This window comes from Haliotis rubra, unplaced genomic scaffold (genome assembly GCF_003918875.1).
Source record: "Haliotis rubra isolate DU_JTF1 unplaced genomic scaffold, ASM391887v1 Scf116, whole genome shotgun sequence".
Lineage (NCBI taxonomy): Eukaryota > Metazoa > Mollusca > Gastropoda > Lepetellida > Haliotidae > Haliotis > Haliotis rubra.
In genome coordinates, this window is record NW_025765070.1 from 1,442,069 (window position 1) to 1,458,637 (window position 16,569).

Here is a 16,569-nt window from a genome sequence, read left to right on the forward strand (position 1 = left end):
AGAGTATATCTATTGTGTCAATACAGACACAAATCCCTGAGTTCTTGAGATTTTTAAATAGACATTTCTATCAAAGGATCACTTAATCGCAAGCACTCTAAGTTAGCCACCCGACCAACTCAGCCACCGAGGCTTTCACTTTGTGTGCTGGTGATTAGGTGCATGTCTCTGAGGGTGTGGGTTAGAATCTTGGGTGAGACTCAACCCAACAAAAGTACTAGAATCTGTACTTTACTGAGAAAGTGTAATCCAAAATACAACATGTGTTACATCTGACCACTTTCTAAATGGCATTGTGCATTCATGATACACAATAGCATGGTAAAACAATTTATGACTTACTCTCTTCTAGTGTTCTCAACATCTTTCTTAGAAGGTAAACGACACCCATCAAATACCAGAATGGGTCGGATTTTCTTCTTCAGCATGTTATTCACATATTTCATGCAGTAACGGACATACCTGGAAATTCATGAAATATATGTCAATATGCATTAACCTAGACAAAACAGTGCCATTGTGTTATAACTTACATTGACAAGTAATCAACAGTTTCAAATAGTGTCTGCACAAATAAAGCCAGGCCTGAAACACTGAATGTTATACATCTGAACAGAACATGATGTTTTCAAGAGAAAAACGACATATGCCGAGGTTCAGCTTCTGGCAGTTGCATGGCCACCATGGAGGTATTAAAGCCAATTTAAGTTCACACAAACTAAACACATTTTCTTTCACTCAGTGATAACATGCTGCTGCTTTTTTCCTGTTCATTTCTCTACATCTGAAAACAGAAATGAAACATCAAATGACAAAGGTCTTTGACATGAGCAAGTCATCCAACAAAAGTTGGATAAGATTTACTTAGAACTACAGATAGGTATCTGTAAAATGAACAAAAATATGAATTCATAAAATATTCTGTATTTACTGACTGATTTTTAACATTTCAACTGTACAAATTACAAGTACACACTGGTGCAATACATCTAATGTTTCCAGCCCACAATCTCACAAGTAAAACAAGTGAGCACAGCTTCCCACTTTGGGACATGGAAATGACTGATATTGATATATATAATGTGACAAGGATCAGCAGCTCACAAGACTTTCTCCTTGACTCTACTAAACTTTATATACATGTTAGATAATAGTTTTGCCATGTACTGATTACAGTAATAATTTATGGAAACATTATTTTTTTGTGTTTTCCGTGGAAACCTGACATACAACTGAACTTGTTGCACTCAATGAAGTGGACGTAGATGAAGATTGTTATTTTTTAGCACATGGAATATCTGTGGGTCATGATTAACTTGTGTATTAAGTTTGGTGAACCTAGCATGTATAGTTTCGATGATATGCTGTGGCCAGGTAACCATCAAACACATTTTGCACCAAGTCATGTTTCCATGGAAACAACAACAAAACAAATTCTGAAAAAAAAATTAAAATAGCAAAAGGCACATCAGTGGGTAATGATTAACATGTATGTGAAGTTTGGTGAACCTAGCATGTAAACTTTAAGAGATATGCTCCAGACAAAACCACCAAACACATTTGGCACTAAGTCGTGTTTCCATGAAAACAGCAAAAAAACAAAATTCTGAAAAAACTTTAAAATAGCAAAAGGCACATCAATGGGTAATGATTAACATGTGTGTGAAATTTGGTGAACCTAGCATGTAAACTTTAAGAGATATGCCATGGACAAAACCATCAAACACATTTGGCACCAAGTCATGTTTCCATGGAAACAGCAAAAAATACAAAATTCTGAAAAAACTTTAAAATAGCAAAAGGCACATCAATGGGTAATGATTAACATGTGTGTGAAGTTTGGTGAACCTAGCATGTAAACTTTAAGAGTTATGCTCCGGACAAAGTTTCGGGGCGGACGGACGGAATGAACGCTATATACCCCCGTAACTTCGTAGCGGGGGTATAATAAGTGAAAGCAAAGAAAACTAACCATGAGTTGTTTAAAATTGTAATTGGTTTGTATTTAGAAATAAAAACAACCACATGAAATAATATGACACACACATAATAGGCAAAATGTACTACTGTAAACACAAGCACTAGATTATAGTTACAGCACAAGAAAATTTCTTCTTGATAATAATGGAAGGTGACTGAAATATATGGAAGGTAATAAGCAAATACAAAGCTAAATCTTGATATCAAGTGGCTATAACAGTGATAGGTGTCATCAGGATGTTTCCAATTAATGTGAATTTCATTATTAAATGCATGTACAAAGGTGACTGAATGAGCAATGGTGATGGAAATGAGATTTTTGAAAGTGGAAATGTCTTCCGTTTAGGACAAGTTGATGGAAAGAAAGGAGAACATCTTGAGAAATATGTTCATTATAGTATAAAAATGTAATTTACAAAAAAATCACAGTTTAAAATTAGCAGGTAAATTACAGAAGCAATAAACTGCCTCCTGAAGCAGAATGTAAAATTGAATGTTAAAGTGCAAACTTATGTTTGATAATGAGTTCAATTATCCAAATGCATAAAGAGGTTCAGCATTATGGACAACCTCTTCTGCCATGCCACAAATAAAGCCAAATATCAATGTTGACTCTTCCAATGTTATCAACCAAACAAAGAATTGACGCAGTGATTAGTACTAAAATGGAAAGTAGTTCACTGATTGACTTGCACTAGATTATGAAAGAATTTACCATATGTGACATGATTGATTCTTCATCACAGATCATTGGAAATACATAAAAGCAGATCAAACAAAATGCAAAGCATGTTTGCAAAAATAACATAATGTGATTTTATCATTTCGTGTCTATTTCTGGCATTCGCAATCTAAGTCATCTGCTCGACTCCAAAAATATACGGTGCTTGTGGAAGGCTTGCTGACTGAAAAACATACAACACAAAAGTAGTCCGCAACTGAATGATTTGGGCGATACAACTGGATAAATATATAAAGATAATCTTATCCTTGACATAAAATAAAATAGAATAAGTCATCAAGTACATTTCAATGTCTTGGAATATAAGACAATAGAAAATATCCACCATCATCAGTGTCAGTGATAGTGATTGGCTGAACTGAGCCAATCAGACGGGTCGGGTTTTTTTTCACAAACACTAAACTGTCTTGCTTATCAGTCAAAGCAATTGGCTTGAACTGAACCAATTATAAGCCTTGTTGCATTATTTAGCTAATGTTATGCTGCTTACCGACTGAACCGAAATCAGCACAATCTGAAGCATAAATCGATCCGAGAGTAAATACCGCAGTATACCGTTGCAGCACTAATTTTCAGAGAAATGGAAGTGCTGACACAGCGGACAAGCTGTATTCTGAAAAATATTCCTACAAATCTGTTTTGATACACACAGATTCTTTGAATGGTACTCAAAATGAGCAAACCTGGGTATTCTAATAGGCATTTCAAATCTTTCATGACTGCTGGCATCAAAAATGTCAAATCAAAGGCTGATAATTCACGCACCGTCCTGAATTCTGATTAACGTTTTGTCTTAGCATTATTCACTTTTATGTTTACCAAGTTACACATTAACAATGGTGCATAAACAAAATAAATAATCATTTACACTTGCCCTTCAACACATTTAAGTACATGGCTATACCAAGGTTTATAATTAAAACAGAGAATAAGCAAAAAACCTTGAACAGGGCTCACTAATACCCCTGACCATGACTCTCAACTTCAGCTGAACAACAATCCTAAACACAGTTTCACAACAATTTAAATACATTTTATGAAAAAAAACTTAATATACAGATGTATAAACAAATTTCTGCCTTAGCAAGTCATGATGTGGTCACTGGCTAATAAGCAGCCAGCTGGGAAGCGTTATGGCCTTAGGTATATGAGCAGGTTAAGAGGTAAATAAGTAGAGCTGCAATAAAATAAAGAGTCCCACATATTAAAAAAGAATAAATGGTCTGCGATATTTTTTAATGATATTGAAAATATGTTATTATCAATTGAATATTTATAATACTTATCTTATATCACATTATGTAATTTTCAAGCATTATTTAAATGTTTTCAGAGGTACCCTTACCCGGAAATTATGTTGTAGTCCAACAATGATAATAACTGATAGAATACTACCTCTAACACTTGAGATAGAGGCCCGGAATCCCAGAGTTCCTTACTAAAGGAAACTCCAACTTGAAGCATTTGAGAAGGCAACTATGAAGAAGATAACAATGGGTTTTAAAGATTGTATTCATGTTAAATCTGTGGATCAGAAACAAGTTTCAGGAAAACAAGCAATCAATTATTGGAGGCAGTACTCAAAGAACTATTATCATTATTGGACTACGACGTAATTTCCGGTTAAAGGTACCTCTGATGACATCACAAAGAGTGAGTGAGTGAGTTTGGTTTTACGCCGCTTTTTAGCAATATTCCAGCAATATCACGGCAGGGGACACCTGAAAAGGGTTTCACACATTGTACCCATGTTGGGAATCGAACACTGGTCTTCAGCGTGACGAGCAAACACTTTAACCACTAGGCTACCCCGTCGCCCCTACATCACAAATACAACCTGATGATGTCACTTCTGGTTAAGTGTACTTTGATGATGTCATGATGACGTTACTTCCGGTTAACTCAAATGAAGACCAAGTTATATCCCTGATTGGATATAACCTGCTGCCAATTTTAGTGGTAGTCTACCATTTGTAGACACAACTACATGCGGCAAGAGAGCCTTCTTGGATCACAACTATCAACCTCAGATCTGAGTTTAATTTTAACTCTCATGGTATCCCGTCTCAGTATATGTTGGCCTCTGTGTTGCGAAAGCATATCTTGAATTGGGACAAAATAAGCCTTGGGGTATCCTTTAGTTCAAATGATTGTAACATACTGGTAAGAACTGGATCTTTCCCAATATGTATTCCTTGTTCAGTAAGAAGGGATGCTAATGCCGAGCGATAACATCTCTGTTTCCATGCAGAAGATGTTGATCTTTTCTGAGATGTAGCAAAATTAAGCAACCATCAGCACCGTTATAGAGACATTGTTTCTGATCTGATTCCCTACAGCTGAAACAGGTCCCAGTTGTATTTACATAAAGCCGATGTTGAAGCTCTGACTGACTGCATAACAGCTGAAGAAATGCATTCTGAAATCCTTGCTGACTCCAAGTGTCAGGTAGGTGGAGCTGATCACTTGCGATGGAACCCTGACTTTGGTTGTCTGAGAAGCATTGGCCAGTGAGGAAACATAATGGTTAGTCTGCAAGTAGAAATAGTAGGTCTTGGAACAATGATCATGTCAGCCATGCTTGTTCCACCAGAAACATCATGATGTGATTTCTTGATCTTAGCTAGGACCTGTGGAATGAGCGATGTCAGTAGAAATGCATAAGCAGTACTTCACTCTCAAGATATTGTCATGACATCCACTGCATAAGCTTAAAGATCTCGGACTGGGGTGATATTGCAAAGATCTATGAGGTTGTTCCCATTTCATCGCTATCTGCCTGATGGCTTCCGGGTGAAGCATACACTCTGTCGATTATTATTGCATATATGTATAACATGATGCAACTTGCCACTTTAAAGTGATGACTAATATATCATGAACATAAACTTCCTGGAATCTTCAAGAAATATTCAGTCATGGCTTTTCAGTAAGTGAAGTGAGTTTTCTAAGAATTAAACATGTTTTCAGGCCCTGACAACTTCTAAGATATGTTCCATCGTCAAATGTTTCAAACACTAAAAACAGTAGTTCCAAAATCGTTTGTGTTCAATTATGAGAAAATTTGATCGATTGCTTGGTCGTTTGGTCACTGCGACCGATCTTCGATTATTTCAATTAATCGGACCACAACTTACTGTCGATAGGATCTTGTTCTGGCTTGATAGAGCATCTGCAAGGGTGTTGATGTTCCCTGGGATGTGTCTGGTCAAAATATTGCAGTCCAGACTGTCCACTAGATCATAAAGTTCCTTTGTAAGTTCCATACGATCTTGAGAAGGGGTACCTCAAAGCAGGTTAAATTTCAACGTTTAGTAAAACCTCTGGACGTGGTAAAACCTCTAGACCTGTAGCAACTCTTGGACAGTAAAGACAAGTAACAAGGGTAAATACGGCTTTGTGTCTCTAATTACATTGAAAAGTTGAACACAAGAAACCTTCAAGGTTGAAGTCATTGTGGCATTTGTAATAGAGGCCGTTATTGTCATGGAAGGTTCTTTTGCTGGGTTAGTAAACACAAGTTCGTTTACCGTGAATGTTCCCGAGGGACGGGTGGTCGTTGAGGTGTGTTTTGCTGTCGGCAATGAAGTTACTGTCGCTGCGGAGGTGGTTACCGTCGCTGAGGGAGTTGCTGGATTCACTTCAGTGCTACTTTTGTGTTTGTCGACTGTCAACATATTGGAGGCTAGTTCCTTTTTGGGCATCACTGGTTCTTTAGTAGATCCAGGGATTTACAGGACGCGAATTCCTGCGTCCTTTGCTCATAAAAATTGACAATGGATGCAACAAAATTTATTAGCGCATCCACAGGGACGAAGAAAAAGTCCAAATACTTTGTAAAAATTCCAATCAAGTAACAATAAATTATCACTGAGTTTGCTACTAGCTGAGTTATGGTATCATTTGCAATTTCATTACTGTAACAATTAATGTGATGATAATGATACACAATACAATAACAGTATTAGTAATAATATTTAAGTAGTCCAGGACCCCTGAAAATTAAGAGTATGAGTCCCAGGGACCCTCAGATACAGGACTCAAGGTAATACCTGACATAAGAGCCGGCATTACTTGTCAGGATTGAGATCCATTTTCTACCAAAGCCAAATTTTTCTATTACTATCATAATGAAATCTTTATAGACAATATCAAAAGCTTTTTTCGAAATCAATTAACAGTAACATGCCACTTTTCTTTCTTTCCTTCATTTCAAACATAATATCATAGAGTATCCTAGTGTTGTCGCTAATATATCTGCCAGGGATGAACACTGTTTGCTTTTCATGAATGAGTGTTGATAGAATTTTCTTAACCCTTGCAGATACCCCAAAAGATAGATTTCAGCGATTTCCACTCATTGTCAAATTAGTATTTGAACATTGTATCACTACATGTAGGTGATGATTGACATAATTCTTCCGTGACTGTTTACTTTACAGGTAATTGAACATTCTTCCTCAGTTATATACCTGCTAAATATTTGTGTTGTGTTTTCTTTGAGTGGCATTTTTAGAAGATACTGTATACAGATTCAGGGTTTAACATGACGCGTGATTGTAGGCATCTACCTTTGCCTGATGGTAATACTGGTGCCTTAGAACAATCCGAAGGAAGCAACATCCGATCAGTTGAGTGAATTTTATTACACCAGGTTTCATCAAGGTATATAAGTTGAAACCCCAAATTGCAGTATTCTTCAACATGTTCAACTGTTCTGAGATAAGCTGATCGCATGGACAGGATTGAGTACTTTTCTCTAAACACAGCTCTGTCATCTCCCCTTTTGGTGTACCTGAACCCCATTTCTACCAGAGCTACAATAAGTGTTGTTTTCGAGACATTTATTGTATCTTTGATCTCATCTTATATTTTAGCACACGTCGGTGGGATTTTGCGTTCATACAGTTTATAAACTGCACGGCGCATGACACCCTTATCAAAGCTATCCAGTTTGTGTTTCCTACCTGGTTTTGATTTTGACAAGACCCCTGAGGTAACTGATTTGTTTACAACTTTGTAAACCTGACTATATGTCAAATTAAGAGCTTTACACATTCTATAGTAAACCCTGTCATAGCTGACTAGAGGTTTCCCCCTTTGTTTCTCCAGTATGAAATACTGGTATAAATTTGAAATTAATTGTTCTGCAGAGATATCAAGTCGCAAGTTGCCAGTTCAGTGCTCATACACGAAGTGAAACTTCTATGGGTGAACACGATAATTTGAATTAAGACTTTTTTTACGTAATTATTTTGAATATAACTACTACTAGAGTTCCATCTTTTTTACATATAGATGTTCAAAAAAACAACAAAACTTTTTACAATCATTTATATAATTTCATTAGTTGAGGCTATATGAATAATTATAGTCTGTATTTAAAAACTACAGTTTGTACTTAGAATATTTACGAATGTTGTTAAACGTCAAAATTTCCTCCTGTGAAGTCACCCCTCAAGTGCATTTTTTCACCTGAGCTTTAATATCCATAGGTAGAGTCGTACATGTATCTGTATCATATATGTGCTTTTATCTTGTGTCACATTCATCAACTTGATATTGAAGCCAAAAAGCATTTTCCAAGCATTTCCAGCATTACTTTAGCGTGAAAGTCACCGGCGAAGGTGAAGGCTGTACTGGTTAACTATCTCCAAGTGTAGTGGTAACCATGGTAACACGTAAAGCTCGCATCGCGCAAACGAAATGCACTGTCAGTTTAATGGTCACATGCAACCAAAAAAACAAACAATTAAAACAATTATCACTTCAGGGGTGAAAAGAACACATTGCCCGACTTCCAAGTTCAGAGTTTTTTCCAGTTGGACAAGCAAATGTGTACATCACGCTGTACCAATGTCCAGTTGACTTCCCAATGTTAATTATGTTGTTTATCTAAAAAATCAGCAAGAAAATCGTCTGGTACAGGGGAAAAGTTATCAGGGCAAGTGATTTTACATGTGCCACTGTACCGGTGTACACTAGCAATTTTAAAGTTATTTCCACCCCTGCACTTATTCATGACATATAATATACATTGCTGGTTATGAAAAAACATATAAACAAAATTATAAGCGTACAATCACAAATCAAAAGTGCAATATTTGGTACTTGGGTTTACTTCCCTCGAAACGAATCACCCGGGATACCGAACCCAGTCAGAGCGGGTGGGTGTGCACTCAAGTGTAATGAAGCCTTTCATTGGCTGGTTCATTGGCAGATGCCCTCACGACTCATTGTGTGTGTGTATATAGAGATGTTGGGTTTTGTAAATACATGCTCATGTTTGGTGTATAACAGTTTGCAATCAACAGACATCATAACATGTCATGTGTACAAGTATCACACCTACCTGTCTGTGTAATTACATAATGTGACAGAGACCGAACTCGGGGGCATGACAGGGCTTGAAAATTTTTAAAATCTGCACTCACCCTGTAGGGCAAGTAATATGAACTTTCCACTCGTCCTTCTAAAATTGTACTTTCCCTACAGATCATATATATATTGGTATTTGTATAGCGTTATAGTCCATCCAGCATGCATGCTCAAAGCGCTTGTGGAAGTGTCACACTCCTGTGCTGATATACTGTACAAACAGTAAAAGAGTCTCAACAGAACTGGAAGAGATCACTCAGAGAAATATTTAGCAAAGAGGTGGGTTTTTAACTTGGACTAAAAAGACACAATAGTTGATGAATTCTTTATGGCAGGAGGGCGAGTGTTCCAAAGTATTGGGGCTGATGCACTGAAAGCCTTTTCACCAAAGAGTTTCAGTTTAGTTCTTGGAACAGACAAGAGATGTTGGTGGTCTGACCGGAGGTTTCTTGGGGCCTTGTGATCTAAGATTAGTTCACGGAGATATGCTGAAGCTAGGTCATGCTGACATCTATAAGCAAGACATAATGTTTTGAAATGGATCCTTGCCTCTACGGGCATCGATGTGTGACCGTTTGGACGCCCTGGTGGAAATTCTTGCTGCAGTATTATGGATTTTTTGAAGGCGTGTAAGGAGGTCATGGTTGATGCCATAGAGGAGACTGTTACAATAATCTAGTCTAGACATGATTAAGCTAATTGTTTTGATTAGACTACTCCTGCTCATGACCTTATAATCCGGACATCCCGCTTCCAAGTTGCGCGAACCTATTCACTGTGCATGCGCTATGAGTGCAGCACAGGTGTTGAAACCACTTTTCACCCCAAGCTGGGGTGAATTTAGTGAATCGTTTGAACTCCGATTTCGCAGGGGTATTTTCATCACGTTATTTTCAAATTAATAAGTTGAATTTGCATTTTTGATGATTTGTATCTGTAAGTCCATACCGAAAGGTATCAGAATCTGCAAAGTTGTGTTTTATGTTGCATGTGACCTTTAAGGTTGGACCGTCCCGATCAGAGCACCTAGCGGATTAGTGAAGGGAAGATAATTTGAAAAAGATAGCCCATTAAAATGGCGCTGGCTGGATGACTAAAGGTTGGGGTTTCAGGGCTCCAGATAAGGGCCGTATCGGCGTATGTATAGATAAAAAATATTCACCATACGGTAGGAAATAATTTAGAAAACGTAGCACATACCCACCACAGCAATGGTGTACAGTCTGAGAATCATTTACAGACATATTTATCTAAAACATATCAATCTGATTTCAAGAGGTGTCCATCTTTGGATGTACGTGATAGCAACACATTGGTGTTTCCCTTGTGTTTGGGGAATCCCTGTTGCTACAGTTAAATTTGATTGGTCAAACAAGACCAAACAAGACAAGAAACAAGACTCGGGCTAAAGTCCTCGCAGAGTTTATTTAAATAACTACCTTGTAAGGGTGATTAACCTATACATACATCAGTAAATGTACTCTTCAGTGCTTTCCAGCACTCCTATATTGAAAAAAATAAGGAGTACATACCCCTGATGTTGAAAAATTATCCGGAGCCTGGAGTTTCCCTTTAATGCACAAACTTGAGCACACTCAAAAGTAACAAATATCCACAAGTGATAAAATTAAAAACTTTCATGGGTGTTTCACAGCACCAGTGCCTTCAGACCACTTGACATGGCAAAAAGCAGACAATCACATGGATTTTTAAGCCCTGTGAAATAAAAACCACGAAAAAAGGATAACAGACATCAATTCCAGCAATCCTATGCACAGAAATGTCTTTTCACAGGCTACACAAAATACTGTAGACAGCATCCTTGTAAAATTCCACATACATTGATACATAAATACTTGAATAGTGAATACTGCTTCATAATCCTTCAACACGGCACACCCGTGAACATTTGGGTTAGAATTGGTCTTCAGCAACCCATGCTTGACGTAAAAGGCAGATTACAGAGTTAAACAAAAAACATCAAATCAATCAACATGACATTTTAACAGGCCTTTATCATAGGTTGGTTTGTTGTTAAACTCCGCACTCAGCAACATTCCAGCTATAAGGTGGCGATCCATAAATAATAGAGTCTGGACCAAACAATCCAGTTAACAGCATGAGCATCAATCTGCGCAATTTGGGATACGATGACGTGTCAACCAAGTAAGCGAGCCTGACCAACCAATCCTGTTAGTCGGATTTTACGACAAGCACGTGTTACTGAAGACCAATTCTAACCCAGATCTTCACAGGGCTTTATCCTGAGAACAGTATGTATGAGAAGAAATTTTTTAAAAGTTACCCAATAGGGAAGACCACAGTGACCACAGTGACGTCAGTGTTTTGATCACATGACGCGCCCGAGTACTTCTGGTAGGCAGAAGGTAAACATAAACATGAGAGAACCACACAAGCTGCACTCATTTGATCGTCGACTTTACATACGTAACAACTCTGTTTTTTTGGCTTGACACTCAGTGCATCTTCAATCACCAGAATTGTCCTTGTGACGATAGACACATAACAATATTATTTTATTGTTATGACATACTGACATTTTATAATATCTCCCCGTGTTAGAACATTATTCGAAAATCATCGCCCACGAGATCCATTACGACTTCGAATTTGTAAAAATAAAGATCTACGCACCGGCAGCAATATTGAGGGGACAAAATGTACAACGCAAGCAAAAAATGCCAACTTCTGTTGAAAACAGCAAACAATAACGAATTGAAGGTGATTGAAAACTTAATTCTATTATATATTTGGATTTTACGGGAATTTGAATCAACTTAGAAAATGTATCAATGGTCGTTTTCCAACTCGTGCCTATTTTACCTCCATGAGTGCCATGCCCTACGTGCTTTCCTGCGAGTTTGGGCATGCCCTTATACGTCACCCACAGCTGTCAACAATGTCAGTGTGGGAAGGTTTATCCAACAAAATCATTATAAACTCGATAAATATGATAATTTTGTTACAAAGACAATACCATTTACCTAAATGAGACAATGTAATTCATTCCAACGAAAGCAGTTGGATCTATCAAAAGGATGGCACATTTTTTTCGGTATCACGATGCATGTGGAGTTGTTTGTTTACCACCATTGCCATGATCGTTCCTATCCATCCAATCAGTGATGTAACATTGAGATTGTTTTTGTTTATAAATAATTAAACCGAAAGTTACTAATTTTTAGGAAATGGGAAACTTCAGTGTTTTCTCTTGACCAAAGAACAAAAATACTGATCAAATTATTAAAAAAAATTATTTCATTATGAAGAAAATATTAGACGTGATGTGCCTGAAGTAAAAAAATGGCCGTTATTTCCGGGTGTGTAACGAGTATTTTGGCGAACAAATCTTTATTTCGCAGACGTTTCGTTTTAAGGTACATAAACTAATTGAAGATTATATATTTAGAAACCTGAGAATAAGTTCATTCCATACATAATTCAAATGACATGTAAATCCGACTTGTTGAATAATTATTGCAAGTTTTATTTGGGAATATCATTATGCTGCTCTCCTGTCGAATGGGTTCGACAGCAGCATTGAGAGGATTAAGTACATAATCTGATCATTGTTTGCTTTTTACGCTACACCGGTTCTCATTGTTATCGTCAGACATTGCTGCTTTCTGCCTACCGGAACACGAGTGAGCGTAGTTCATGAGGTCACTTCCGTAAACATATGGGGGCATTTAGTCAACAAAAGGTGAGCTGAAGTAATTGCTTTGCCTGTTGCTTTACACCACACAGAAATACTCCCACATAGCTGAAAATTAAAACAATTTGCAGCAGATTTGCAGTCATTTTTTCAACTTGAACATGTTGAATGGATCAAATATATATGATTATGCTTGAAAACTCACGTACTGGTCAGAGGTTTCACCAAGTGCCAATTTGTCAGCACATGAAAATGCACCTTTATGAAGCCAACAGTATGCATCTACTGCAACTGTCCAACCTTCAAACTGTGAAACATTGACTGGAGTGTGGATATTTTTCAAGTATGGCAGGAGTCCAGTTATACCCATTCTTTGAAATCTAAAAAAGAAAGATTGTGGGACATATTAACATCATTAATGATATTGAGGTAGCATCATGTAGTTAGCATGTGGGAAGAGTTCCTCCCGTTCCCCCATATTCTTTCTTCCGCCGATTAACAGATTAACAGAGGTTAACAACGCTACGTGGTTCGACCCTATATATATTGTAATTAATTTTTAGGCTTTGAGTTATTTTTGTGAGTTCTCTAGTAATTGTTGTGTTAGTTTTTGTTAATAATTTTAGCTTACGTTGATATAATGTCAAGTAACATACCAGCAAAACGTCATGCACTCAGATCTCCCGCCACATTGAAGGAAATTGTTTCAAATTCTGGAACGATATGAACAAACGAATAGGAATTCCGGCAAAGGAATGAATTTCTACAAGAAATTACAACAGAAGGGCCCCTACAGATTTTCCTTCGTACATTAATAAATAAATATTTCTTCTGTGTCATTTCACTTTCACTTGTAAATAAATTATTCCCTACGTTACAGGCAAAAATGGCGCAACACTCGCTGAGCCTTTTATTCGTCCACAATCCACATAAACAAACTTTTCGAACACTGAAACTAGTTCAACTCTTGGTACGCGCCGCAGGCTTAGCGCTTTTAGCCACCTTCTAGACAGGATCCCAGCTGTGTGGCTCGGGGTCGTTCAGAGACCGTGGTGTTTAGTGGAATGTGACCAACTTGCATTTTTCTCGTGCCCCTCATGAAGTATTTCATATTGGCTAGTGTTTTTAACAACAAATGACGACAACTCTATTTCACTTTATTTGTATTCTACATCGCAGGAGCAATCGACCATCAATGATGCATTGATGGAAATAATAACGATGATGTTGATTTAGTACACGACATGAAGGTGATTTACCTTGTCCATGCTTCTCCTTATAAATCATCACACACACACCTAGCCATAAATCATGAATGGTCCTTTAATTATTGCTGAAAACACATTCTGAAGTAATTATTTTCACCTGTTCATCTTTCCAAATGTAATTTTCTAATCTGAGAGTTTAGAAGTTTCAGTTTCAAAAAGAGGTAACAGTAAAATAAGCCTGTTTAGTGTAAGATTACCTTCTTCGCGTTTCCCTGATATTTATTCGGGGCGATTGGGTAGCCAAGTGATTAAAACTACACTGATCCACTGGGCACCTGTCCACCTTGACATAATTTCAACCGAAACAATGAGACAATAAGAACCACAATTGACAAGACAATTGATGCCCATCAGTTTCCGTTGTGTGAAAATATCTCCTGTATAGTTCTTGTCTGATTGTAATGAAGTATCCCAGCAGTGGATAAGCTTTTTCGGATTTACTTATGTCTTATACGTGGATGGTATGATGAATGATCCAATTTGATCCTATTTCTGGGGTTTTTTTTACCTCGCTATTTAATCATGTCATGTATCAATGTGATATCTATTGACATATGATATAAAAAACACACATTTTATATACACACATTACATATATCTACCCCACTTTGGTATTGCTTAGAAAATTTATAACATTACTTAGGTATACATGTATATATACTCATGCCAATAATGGTTGTCACCCCCTTTAATTTTTTTAATTGGAGGGGGGTTGGGGTAGGGAGGGGGGTGACAACCATTATTGGCATGAGTATAGTTTTTAACTTTAGTACACAGCAAATGCTTATATGATTTTCCAATGCAACAATGAAGTTCCGTTCATATCCTGAAAACAGTGTCGATCCCCTCGAAGTCTTAATTGCTACTCTCTTGCTGTAACCCATGTTTGATGACATATACAGGTCTACACCATGTTTATTTTTCATCATTCATTTAAGGCCAGTTAATAACTTTATGAATTTACAGCTATCCCAGAAATTATTGAGAAAATCTTTGTTTCCTGATACAGATAAAAGAATTTTGAAATTGGTGTAATTACATTATGTAGCAAGTACTCAGTACGGGAGGCAACTCCAGTAGGCTTAAGAATGAACCTTACTACATCAAGAGTTATCTCCCCTGGTGTAGCAGACGGCTTCCTTTGTTGACATGGCAGACTAGACAGCAGAAGAGAAAAGAAAGCTGGTTCTATATGATTTTGAAAGGGGTATGACAAATGCAAAAGAGTTATCTGGTTATAGATTTCAAGAGCACAAGACAGGGGCAGGGAGGCCAAGGAAGTTCAGTACTACGGATCGCCGGGGACTTGGTCTGATTGTGAGTAGGGGAAAATTGAAAGGCCTTGAGAACATCAGAAATCAGATGATTGATAGAGGAAGTCCTCAGTTATGTAATGAAACCTTTAGACTAGAATTACAAAGACTTAACTGGATGAAAAAGCGCGGAATTCCCAAACCATTGATGAACAATGCACAAACAGAATGACGTTTAAACTGGTGTAGGGCTCACGAAAATCAAGATTGAGATAATGTTTTCTTTTCTGATGAAAGTTATGTCTGTCTTTTACCGAACTGTGTGAAAATGTGGACAAAAGATACCATGAAACCTATTAACCAACGCCCAAAACATAGCCCGAAATTTCACATGTTGGGTGGGATATCATCACATGGAGTGGCGTCTTTGTGTATTTTCACTGGAAATTTAATGAAGGAACGATATGTTGACATCTTAAATGATCCCCTGCTTCCAACGGCCCGAATACTGTATGAAGATAATTGGATTTTCCAGCACTTCTGTTCCGGAAAGGTCGACTTCAACGCCGCCCTTAAGTACTCCTGTGGAACCAGAAGACCCCACAATCTCTGCTGTCTTCAGCGTTCAACCTGCATCACCTGTCAAGATGGAAGCTCTGCAGTCGGAGAGGCCTACCTGACTCAGAACCAGCCTGGATGCAGAGTGATCAATGGGGCCATCGGGGCCATCATTCGTCAAGAATCGGAAGAGGAAGAAGTTTTTGTTTGAAGTTCTTGTACATAGCTAGTTCATTTGTTTGACAAAGAGAGATGTCGCCGACAGCCTTCTATTCCCCTTATTATTTCACCAGAAGGCTGCTTCTCCAGCGTCTATATGTAGAGAGTTGTACGTGCCACCCGTTTGCGTCTACCCGCCAAATCACGTGCGTTTCATGCCTGTGACACTTTCATGTCACCATCCGACCATGTCGGACGTGTAACATTTTTCTCATGTTGTGATCGTATTATTTCACAGGTAAGCACCCTCTCTACATATATTCTTTCTACATCTATATCATATCAAGTATATATATTATTATCATAAACATAGTAATATCATATATCTAATTAAGGTAGTAATTAATCGCGACCGCGTAATGTAAACTTTCTCTCGCTTGGATCACTTTCTAACTTAAGCACTAGCATTGCATGTAAGACTGTGAATGATTAATTATTATGATTTTATATCTAAAGTATACCAAATTATCTTTATTTATAATTATAATTGATCGC

The 16,569-nt window shown here is 37.5% G+C and overlaps 1 protein-coding gene across 4 annotated transcripts in view; it reads right to left on the minus strand.

Moving 5' to 3' along the window:
• Positions 1-13,682, minus strand: part of LOC124256249 (exonuclease 1-like) — a 40,177-nt gene extending 26,495 nt beyond the window's left edge. The window contains exons 1-3 of one of the 4 annotated variants that reach the window (XM_046690225.1): positions 13,433-13,682; positions 12,982-13,156; positions 343-462 (exon numbers count right to left, since the gene is read on the minus strand). In XM_046690225.1, the coding sequence (XP_046546181.1) occupies positions 343-462; positions 12,982-13,058 (197 nt within the window). In that variant the 5' untranslated portion in view covers positions 13,059-13,156; positions 13,433-13,682. The remainder of the gene's footprint in view (positions 1-342; positions 463-12,981; positions 13,157-13,432) is intronic. The other 3 variants (XM_046690217.1, XM_046690233.1, XM_046690241.1) reach the window with 3 other exon arrangements.
• Between the last annotated feature and the right edge of the window lie 2,887 nt (positions 13,683-16,569).